This window comes from Motacilla alba, chromosome 6 (assembly GCF_015832195.1).
Source record: "Motacilla alba alba isolate MOTALB_02 chromosome 6, Motacilla_alba_V1.0_pri, whole genome shotgun sequence".
Lineage (NCBI taxonomy): Eukaryota > Metazoa > Chordata > Aves > Passeriformes > Motacillidae > Motacilla > Motacilla alba.
Window position 1 is genome coordinate 5,972,867 of NC_052021.1, and position 10,860 is coordinate 5,983,726.

The 10,860-nt window shown below is 48.4% G+C and overlaps 1 protein-coding gene across 1 annotated transcript in view; it reads right to left on the reverse strand.

Moving 5' to 3' along the window:
• Positions 1 to 9,990, reverse strand: part of IPMK (inositol polyphosphate multikinase) — a 37,233-nt gene extending 27,243 nt beyond the window's left edge. The window contains exons 1-2 of the mRNA XM_038140554.1: positions 9,736 to 9,990; positions 5,532 to 5,617 (exon numbers count right to left, since the gene is read on the reverse strand). Coding sequence (XP_037996482.1) covers positions 5,532 to 5,617; positions 9,736 to 9,961 — 312 coding nt within the window. The 5' untranslated portion in view covers positions 9,962 to 9,990. The remainder of the gene's footprint in view (positions 1 to 5,531; positions 5,618 to 9,735) is intronic.
• Positions 9,991 to 10,860: the final 870 nt, after the last annotated feature.

The following is a 10,860-nucleotide window of genomic DNA, read 5'->3' on the forward strand; positions in this document are numbered from 1 at the left end:
GAGCTGGGACTGGGAGAACCCTGTCCACGTTTTCAATCCAACTTCCCAAAATCACCTTGCACCTGGGACAGAACCACCTGAGAATTTGGGTATGACTTGCATTACAATAGCCTTGGAAACCTTATACCATGCAGCAATGTTATTTGGAGCCATGACATGGCAACACCACTAGAACCAGCTATGACAATTCTGATGTACAGCCAACAGGGAAAAAGAAAAAGGTATCCACTGGAAGCTGCCCAAGCTGCAGGAGCTTTCCCAGAAGTTCTCAGCAGGTAGCAGGAGGAGGGAAAGTGTACTACACATCCCCCAAGTATCATACAGTCACCACAGGCAAACTGAAGGGCAATTCTAATAAAAGTTTACAGGAACATTTATTGATCTGTTAAGCATAAAATCCCAGTTTATTAGCTGCTCCACTAGCAAACTTTAAACTTCAGTAGGCCATGCTGAGAAAAGTTACACACAGTAACAGGTTTACAACAGCACCGAGTAAAAGCCAAGATCAGAAGTCATCAGTACCATTTCCAAACAGTTCAGCAACCTTCTCTGGTTCTACAGAACATTAAGAAACACTCAATCCCTTCATGCTTAACACACAGCCTGTAGGAAACCACAGTCACAAAGATAACAACTGTAAATTCTCTCTTCCTCAGTTTTCATGGAATCACAGAATGGTTTGGGTTGGAAGGCTTCTTAAGGACCATCTTGTTCCATCCCCCTGGTATGGGCAGGGACACCTTCCACTATCCCAGGTTGCTCCAAGCCCTGTCCAACCTGGCCTTGAATACTTCCATGCATCCAGAGGCAGCCACAGCTTCCCTGGACAACCTGTGCCAGTGCCTCACCACCCTCACAGGAAAGAATTTCCTCCCAGTATCTCATCTAACCCTGCCCTCTGGCAGTGGGAAGCCATTCCCCCTTGTCCTGTTCCTCAAGGCCCTCATCCAAATTCCCTCTCCAGGCTCTCCTGGAGCCCTTTTAGGTATTAGAAGAGGCTCTAAGCTCTCCCCAGAGCCTTTTCTTCTTCAGGCTGAACAACCCCAATTCCCCAGCCTTTTCTCATAGCAGAGGTGCTGCAGCCCTCCCATCACCTTGGAGGCTTCCTCTGGACTCAAAGAGCTCCATGTCCTTCCTGTGCTGGGGACCCCAGAGCAGGAGGCAGCTCTGCAGATGGGGTCTCACCTGAGCTGGAAAGCATCCCCTCCTTGCAGCCCAATCTCCCTCTTTCAGTGCCCACAAAAGCAGCTGCCCTATTTAAGGCTTGACATTCCAGCATCCTCCCTCTCCTACAGGACAACAGTTTGTGCAATGCTGCATTCCTGACATGAGAAACTAAGGAAAGCCCCGTGCTGGAGAGCTGAAATGCAAAGGCAGAGCTACCCTAGCACAGAGTGCTCTGCAGCTCAGCCTGGGGTGGCTGAGGCAGGAGCTCCACACCCAGCTGAGCAGTGGGTTACCTCACAGGGGCTGCACCAACTTTTTCAAAGGACACCATTCTCCCATTTTCCAACTCACCTGGCGCGACAGATCGCTGTAAGAGTGCTGATAGGTTTCCTCCTTCTATCAACACTGCTGAACTAAATCAGAGCATTTCGGCATGGATAAATGAGCCCTGGCATAAATCAGGCTGAAGTCAAATCCCAAAACACACTGAGGGGCAGGCCACTTCTGTGCATTTCTTAGCATGCTTGCATAGGCAGCCTACCACAAGCTCACACTGCCTTTTACCAATTTAGTCTCTCTCATCATTGAAAAGACTACATTTTCAAACAGCACTGTTTCCCTGTTCCCACATTCCTGCATATTGCTCCCTCCTGAAACCCCTTTAAAAGTAGTCCTTTGGAGTACCTCCACCTACACAGCCATTGCCATTACACAGAAACAACTGATCAGCAGTGCAGATAGCCCTTAAATAAACACAACCCTTATGCCACAATTAATTTCATTCCCTTGTTGCTCATACCTACTGAAAACAAAGTATTTTGTACCTATTCAAGGTTAAAATACCTGGTATTTTTCTCACACAGATAAGGGTACCAGAATACCCAGTAAAACACTCCATGGTTGTGCACGCGATGTTTTTAAGGAGTTCATGCCCTCAGGTACAGCAAGGGAGTTGGCAGAAACAAAATTTAAATGCTATTATTTTGATTAGATAATTACTCAGATTTACAGAACTCAATAGCAACTGGACATTACAGCTAGAAAGCCACACTCCAATGAGAAGTTAAGCAGTGCACAGTAAGCTATTAACAAACCAGTTAAGCTATTAACAATCAGCTCATTGTTTTACTATGTTTTATCATAGAAGGTATTCATGATAATCTTATCATGCTGGTTTTCCCCTTCCTCATAACACATGGCAAGCCCCTTCCCTAGCAGTAGAGAATGAGGCATAGTGCTCTAGTAGATAAAAGTTTAATTGGTAAAATCATCTCTTACAAAAAAAGACCTCTATTTTTTTTTTTGACTGCTAAAGGTAAAACACTGTATGAGGAAAACAGAAGGGCAACCTGACAGCAGCCCAAGTAGGAATTACTTCAGCAATTTTCCAGATTTGACAGAGACCTGTGAAATTCTTCCAAACTTCAGCTGCCACCTGCTTCTGAGCAAGTTTTGGATCACTCACTAGTATTTTGCAGTACATGTCTTGCTCAATTTCCATTCCAAAACAGAAGCCCGTTTTGTTTGGGCTCTACTGGTAAGTACTTAGCATCATGCTCAACAGAAAATAAGCCATCAATAACAAGAGAGAAAACATCTGATTCACTGACAGACTTCTACCTCTGTTATGTTCACGCATCAGGCTGCAAGCAAATCCAACAGTTCCAGAAGAGAAGACTTCCTGGGTCAAAACAGAAGATAATATCTACCTGATATCTCATTAAATGTATCAGAGTTCTAGTCAAACTTGTCCCTTAACGCCTCATGTTCATCCATCACGACACATTCCCTGCAGCCTTCAGCTGACAAGTGCAAGGACTGCACGCTGCAATACCACTTCCTGCTTCTTGGAAGACACTTCTGCTTCAGCCCTGCCATAGCTGCTCCCAGCTGACTCACGCAGCTGAAACTCATGCTCCCCATCTTGCTACCATAAACTACAGAGCTTCTCACTTACTTCACACGAGGAGGTGTGCTGTTCCAGAAGGAAAGAAGCCCCCCTTGTTTCTGACCCAGGCACTAATTTTCATTCATGCTAGTGTAAGGTGGGATGCAAAGGGAGCAATAACTCACACACCTACGGACAAAACAGTTCTAAGCACATGTGAAAAAAACAGGAGCAGAAATTTAAAAAAAAAATACTCACAATTAATCCACATATGCTATTGGACAACCACCTGCTTTGATCTTACCAACCAACCTGCTGTTTTGCCCTGACAAAGGGAGAGCTTGGGCCTCATCGAGCTTATTTCACTTGTTTCATTTCTGCACTGTTTCTCACCATCTCCTGTACACGGCCACCTATCAAACACTCCCTGTCTCAAGGACCAGTAAAATTATCCTTCCCTCCATCTCTGGAGGCTCATCAGCTTTCTCCAAGGTGGTAATATCTCTTTGATTACAGCCCACAAGACAGGCTGAACTCAGTCACCAAAGCAGGGCAGCCTTGCTGTTGTTCCCATTGCTCGTCAGCTTAGTCCCCTAAACTGCCAGAACACTACCAAGACAAGGAAGTTTTGCCACCTTTTCAATAGGTCAAATTAGTTCATAAATGTCCAAAAAGCACCATCATGGTGCAAGGTAAATGGCAGGAATGGGAAGAAAGGCATTTATTTCCCTTTTGGCAACAATGAGCTATTGGATCAGCTCAAGCTGCAGGTGAAACTGTACCCTACTGTACTGTTGAACCTCCCAACCCAGAGCAATCATCATCCTACATGATAATATGTAGTGCTTAGATTTCTATAGCCCACATCACACAGCTCTTGCCTGAGAGTAAACATGATAGCAGTTATCACTGAAGAACAACAAATCTCCAAGACCTTTCTCCTGTACTTTCACCACCACAACACACATATACGTGCTCTCCTTCCCTTCTCCCACTAAAAGGCCTTCTAGTCCACACACAATCATGTCTACATCTTTCCTTTTCTCTGTTATTTTTCAATAGTTGCCCAACCCCTTTCCAAGATGGCTTGTAACCAAAAAAATTCAGTGTTTCAAGCAACCCAGCAAGTCCTTAGGAGACAGAACAGAAGGTCACTTTGCAAGTTCCCAGCATTGAGACCGGGCTTCTCCACAGCACAGTAACAAGCACACTGCCACAGACACCCTCTTCTTAAAGACTTGGCCCAGGGTCTTGCTCACAGCTTGTCACATGAGTCTAAGCTTAAAGCAGGCAAAATTATCATGTGAAGAGTTCATGTGCAAGCAACGCCTGAACCTACCCCTCTTACCTGCAGGCTTTAGGCAGGGACAGCATGTTACTGTCTTTGCCTGAGGATTTCACAGCACAGTAGGCAGCCTGGTGCCCAAAGGAGTCTGTTTAAGCTTCCTCCTTCTACTCAAGTTACCAGTCAGGCTGGATGGCATATTTCTTAACCTCATCTCAATGAGAGCCACAGAGAAACTCAGAAAAATATTTACATTTAACTGGCTCCTAGTGACTCAAGCGCTGCTGTTCTGTCCCATCACAAGAATTATCAAATAATGCTAGCATGCAAACACACTGCTCACTTAGAGCACCTTGCTTTGTTTATGTGAGACATTTTCACAAAATCTGCAAGGTCTTTTGGTAATTTCAGTAAATGCCCTTTTAGGGAAAAAGAAACCTACCAACCAAACTCCAAGTCAAACACCACAGCAAGCAGAGGGTCTCAAGACTCCTCTTACACCAAGCATGAAGATTTTAATAGCTCTTTATACCTAGTAAGCCATGGAGAGGCCTGGCATATCGATCTGACACACAAAAACCACATGACAGATTGTTACAGGCAGGCAGGACAAAGCAGGCTCTACAAACTGTTCATAGGAAAGCAACAGCTTTCCTGGTCTGCACTTGTTACTGATAAAGCAAACTGAAGATAAGCAATAGGAAAAATACAACAATTTAAGTCAAAACAACTTGAGAGATTTGATATTTATTGACTTTTTAAAGGAGCTGAGTTTTAATACAGTGAACAGAGCAATACTTCTAGCAGTAAACCAGGCTAGGAAGAAGCATAAAATACGCTAAATTTAGATGTAAGCACTTTTGAGAGACTTAGGTATGTGAGAAAGTTGGGATCAAACATACAACCCTTTAAACAAAGACAGGAGATAAGGCTTTTCAATAAAATCTTAGATGCTGTCAAAGTCTGCTGTCCTACGAACAAATGAGCAAGCTCAAACCCCATGAGTGAAGTAGGTCTGGCAGGAGGATTGACATGCAAGGAGCAGAAAGTTCTAGAGAGCGCACAGATACCATGGCAGGGGATTTAGGATGCACTTTCCCAACTGCAATGATAAGGATGTACCTCTACAGGAAGCACATCCTTCATTTCAGCTGGAGCAAGCCAGCCTCCTCCACACTGTGGGACCCTCACCTTGTTGTAGAACTCCTGCTCCCTGGGACCACGAGGTGGTGGCTGCAACTGCTTCAGGACAGTTCCATCTGGATGCTGCAGTATGCCTAGAAGAGAAGCATTTCCTTCAGGGCTTAGTTTTAAGAGGTACAGCTTTCTTTTTGCCTTTTTTTCCCCCAGAAATAGTGACTTCACCATCAAGGACAGCCTGTTGAAAAGCTGTACTGTTTCTGCTGCACACACAGCAGAGACAAAACTGTCAGCTCCTACATATAACCCTTAGGAGAGGTTTGCTTGCATTCCTCTTATTTCTACCCACTGAATAATGTCCTGGCTGTAGCTCTGCCCAAGGCCAACACAGTACTGGGATTTGACATTAAAACTTCCACCCCCAAAAACCCCATCATTAACTAGAAGAGATTACACAGACGCTCCCTTTTTAAATAATTCAGAAATTGTTTTCCAACCATGCCAAGACTTTAAAGGAGTACCACAATTAATGCATTTCTCACTAGTGGAACAGAAATTCATGTCCTGTGGATGCACATCTGTACTAGTGGCACAGATAGAGTATGTCTTTACTGCAACAAGTAGCACCCCTACAGCACTCCAAGCTATCAGATGCTACTATTTGTATCTCCCATAATTACAGTACAGAATTTCATCTCAGGCAGGCAACACCTCCATCAAACCTGCACAAAACACCCTCCAAAACACCCTCATGACTCTCGAGTCGCCAGTATTTCTGAATAACTGCAGAGGAAATGCAACTGAGTATCCAAGGATGCTCAAGACATAGATGTAGGCAAGAATGGAGAAAAGTAACTGCATCCCTCTGAAATGTGTCCTGTATTGCATCATTAGCTTCAACAGAAAACCAAAAACCCACTTCTGGAAAAGAATTTCTCACAGGATTTATTTCTAGCTTTTCAGACAGCAATTGATTTGGCTTAGAAGGGTAGCAAAAATGCCAACTGTATCCAAAATAGGTTCTATTTTCAACTGCCATGTGAGAAAACATAAAAATGAGCCTGGAGCTTTGCATCCCAAAGAGAGTTTGCAGTTATAACAGCAATTGTGTTTTTCACCCCCCCGAAAACCACTATCTATGAATGGCTCCGTTGTGCAGTCTTGGAAACTAAACAAAATTTTTAGAGACCAAGACATTTACTTTAAAAGCGACCACCAGACTTAGAATAGCTGCTTCAGTAGTTTGCTATGCCAAAGATTTGCCTTTAAAATTTGTGTAAAACAGCTCTCAAGTCACGTTTCTTGCCTAAAGTTGGATTTTATACACTTTTCAAAACTAGAAAAATATTGCCACACACATGCAGGCTACCACAACATCTTCAAGACACAGCAGCTTGTGTTTCCCCTTCCCTGTACCCTTTTGCACGTGCTGGAAACCACTCTGCAAAGTGCACCAAGTACTTCAACAGCACGTGTTCCATATGTGAATTGTTATCAATCACATTAAAATAAAATAGATTAAACATTAAAATGGGTTTTATAACACATGCTCCTCAAAAAGCTGCATTTTGCCTTTGATAAGCAGACAGTCTAGAAGGGACAAAGACCAGGCAAAGACTCCTGGAAGCAGAATCCATACACTATTGGGTTGATACACATTACTCGAAGAGTTGAATATAAACTGACATCTAAAGTTCCCTCATTCTCTGCATTCTTGACAGACTAGAACACTTACTGCACTGCTCTGTCACTGTGCCTGGGGCAGGCCTGAAAACCAGAACCACGTTTCAACATTCACCACAAAGATGCAAACTCCACAACCTTCCCTCTGGTCTACAAGAAGCAGAGATCACCACCACCTGCAGATCATACCAACACATGGATGTTGGCCACGGCTTTGTTGTAGGCTTCCTGGGATTTTTTCAGCACAGACTGGGAATAGGACTGTTTTAACACATGAAAAAGCAAATTAACCTTTCTGAGGAATAAACAGAACTATGTTGAAAATAAAACCTGAACTATCTCACAAACATTTTTCCCTGGCGGTGGATGCAAAGCTTGCTCCCATTTTGAAATGAGCAAGCAAGTCACTCTGAAGGTGACCAGCCCCTTTAGCTACAGAACCCCACTACTGGCTGGGGGACCCCAGCTTTTTGCAGGTCCAGGCACCAAACCACAGGCAGGTGCAGGAAGCTCTGTGAGGTGACACATCCCAGCAGGCGCTGTCTCTCTCTACCCACCTAGGGAATTAAGCCACAACCCAAGGTCGTTACTTTACTCACTACACACCATTTATCTGGGGAAGCACTACTGCACACAGCATTCAACAAAAGGGCAGCCACAATGCACAGCAGCCTGATGTCTACACATGCAGGCAGAGAGGCTGTGAGAGGCCTTTCTTTGCCAGGCAGTAACAGTCACAGGGAGCAAAGGGGAAAAGGAAAGTTATTCAGGAGAATTTTTACAGTGTGCTTTTACTAAAAAAAAAGTAAAAGTTAAAAATTCTTTGGATACCTTCAAGTCCTCTGTCTGTTTGTATGTGGGAATAGAAGGGAAAATCGAGTTACAAAAATGAGAGCTGTGAGTACCAGAACAGCTTTGGTCTTCACTTCAACATAAAACAGTTTCCAAAACGAGATCATCAACCATGGCGGTACCTCTGCAGAAAAGTCTTGGTCTTGCCCATGAGATGTAGTGGAGCTAGCTTTACCTAACCCACTGCAGTGGCACCCAAAATACAGACGATCACCTGTGCTGTTTGATCTAACTGCAGTCAGACTGATGTGCCAAAGGTGAAGCTCTCCCTGACTGAGCCTTTTTTTGCCCGATCCCACCTCCTGCTATGATGTATGAACATGAACACATACACCTTCAAGGACCCAGTGCACCTCCATCTACATTTTATTACAGTGTCTGCAACTGGGGCAAGGGACCAGAATTACTTTTCTGTGGAGATTATCAGCAGCAAGACATGCCATGGAAACAGCCTGCAGATAAGACAAACCCACAGTGCCCTTAGTGCTGTAATTCCAGTCACTGATGATCTAAAAGGTTCTGAAGTTCAGCCCTTGGCAGGGGCAAAGAGAAGAATGTTTTTTGCTGAGATTATCTGCAGCGAGGCACACCATGGATGCAGGCCGTAGATAAGACAAACTCACAGTGCCATTAGTGCTGTAATTTCATTCACTGATAGCGAACAGGGATCTGTAATTCAGCCCCTGGCCTATTCAGCCTGGGCAGTTCCTACAGCCAGGGTTCAAAGGCAATACGCCAGGAGGTGCCCATTATAGCTACTCTCAGAGAGCACACTGCAAGCTGAATGGATTCACACCTTCCATCTGGCTGAGAGGCAGGAGTTACCCCAAATGCAATGCCCTGGAAAGGCGAGAAATGCCATTTGGCAGCATTAACCTGGCCACTGCCTATGCTAAGAGGCCCCTTCATCAGAAGGGCCAACACCTTACTCCTCAACAGGGAGCTAAAATAGAAATTCAGGGCTGGTGGAGGCATACTGTATCCTCATGTCTTTGTATTATTAGATCATTTCCTAGCCATTGGCTCAGATTTATCGTCAAATAAACAAGCAAATAATTATGGCTTAGAAATAATTTGCTGAAGTTTCTGGTGGCCACAGGTTCAGGTGGTCCCGTTAGATAAACCACGTTTCTGACATCTGTTCTGAGAGAACCAGCATGCTGTTACCTGAATCCCCACTTTATAAAGGTGCCTGATAAGACGAAGCCGAACGGCAGAAGTCCTTCGGTTTAAGGGTGCCCGATAACTATCACGTCCTGACAGACTGATGCCATTTAGGAAAAGCACCAGAAGAATGAAATTCAGCAGCGGTTACACCGATTCCACCCACGGCCTGCGCGTAGCGGGGAGCTCGACCGGCCCCCCTCCGGCCTTCCCGGGGAGGCTCGGCCGGCTCGGCACTGCCCCAGGCCCCAGCGCTGCTGCGGCACCTCCGGCGGACAGGTGCGGCCGGAGCCCGGCGGCGGGAGCTCGGCAAGGGCGGCGGCGAGTGCCGCGCTCGCCCCCCGGCGCCGCTCCCGCCGGAGCCGACCCTTGCCCCGCCGGCCACAGAGCTGCCCCTTCGCCACCGGGGCGCGAGGAGACTCGAAGCCGAACCCGCCCGCCACAGCCGGTCTGGGAGAATTGGGATAAGCGGAGGGTAGGGTGGGGGTGGGAAGTTCTCCCCCGCGGGTGTCCCGGCCAGGCCCGCCGCCCCCTCCCCGCGCCCGTCGCCGCTCACCGCCTTTATCCTTGCCGTACATGTGCCCGGCCACTTGGTGCGACAGCGGCACGCATCCGTTCAGCGCCCGCCGCCGGCCGCCCCCCGCCGCCGCGGGGCCCGGGGAGGCGCCGAGCACCGGCTGGGCCGCGGCCTCGGCCTCCTCCGTCTCGCCGCGCCCGCCGCCCGCGCAGCACCCGCGCCCGCCCTCGGGGCGCCCCGCCGGCCGCGGGGGCTCCGTGGCCATGTCCCGGCGGTGGGGGGCTGCCGGCGGCGGGCGGGGGGCGGCCGCGCTCCGGCGGCGGCGGCGGCGGCTGCGGCCGGGCCTCAGCGGGCCCCGCGAAGCAGGGCGCGGGCGGCGAGAGCCCGCGACTCCATCACCCCGCACCGCGCCGTCCGCCCACCCCGCGCTGGGGCAGCCACCGCCACCGCCCCGCCCCGCCCCGGGCGTGGCTCCGCCTCCGCCGCCCGGCCCGGCCCGACTCGCCGCGGGACCGCCGCTGTGCTGACGATGACGGTGGCCCTGGTGGCGCCGCGTGGGGCGCGGCCCCGGCAGAAGGCCTAGGCGGGCAGCGCCGGTTCAGCGGACGCTGGAGAAGGGAGCGGGGCCCGGCGCAACCGCCGGAGCGGCCCCGAGGTGCAGAGCGGCCAGGGGCCCCGAGCCGCGGGCACCCCCGGCCCTGCTCCCCCGCGAGAGCCGGCAGAACCGCGCGGTGGCGGGCAGGGGGCGTTCCCCTCCACTGGCTGTCGGTAACCTGAAATACCCCCGAATCCTCTTGGTTTTTAAATAAATCTACCGTCACGACGAGGTTGGTGCAATTTCTTCTCCAGCAGATCGGAGTGACTGCAAGGGAGATCCAGCCGAGGTGTGCGAGCAGTGTAAACCTTGACAGCTGACAAGGAGCCCTTAAAGCAGCCTAAACCAGAACCTTTCCACACTCTGTATGTGCTGGTCGTGCATTATAGATGAGTGCACCTGGCCCAACACCAGATTAAACTGGACAACAGATTAATCTCTGAATTGAATTTTTCCTCCCCATGGACAGAGGAAGGTATGCATAGCCCTGCATTCACTCTCAGGACCCCAAAGCTTGGCTAGGACACTTCATTAACACTTCACTAGGGCTCGTATCAGCTCTATTTAGC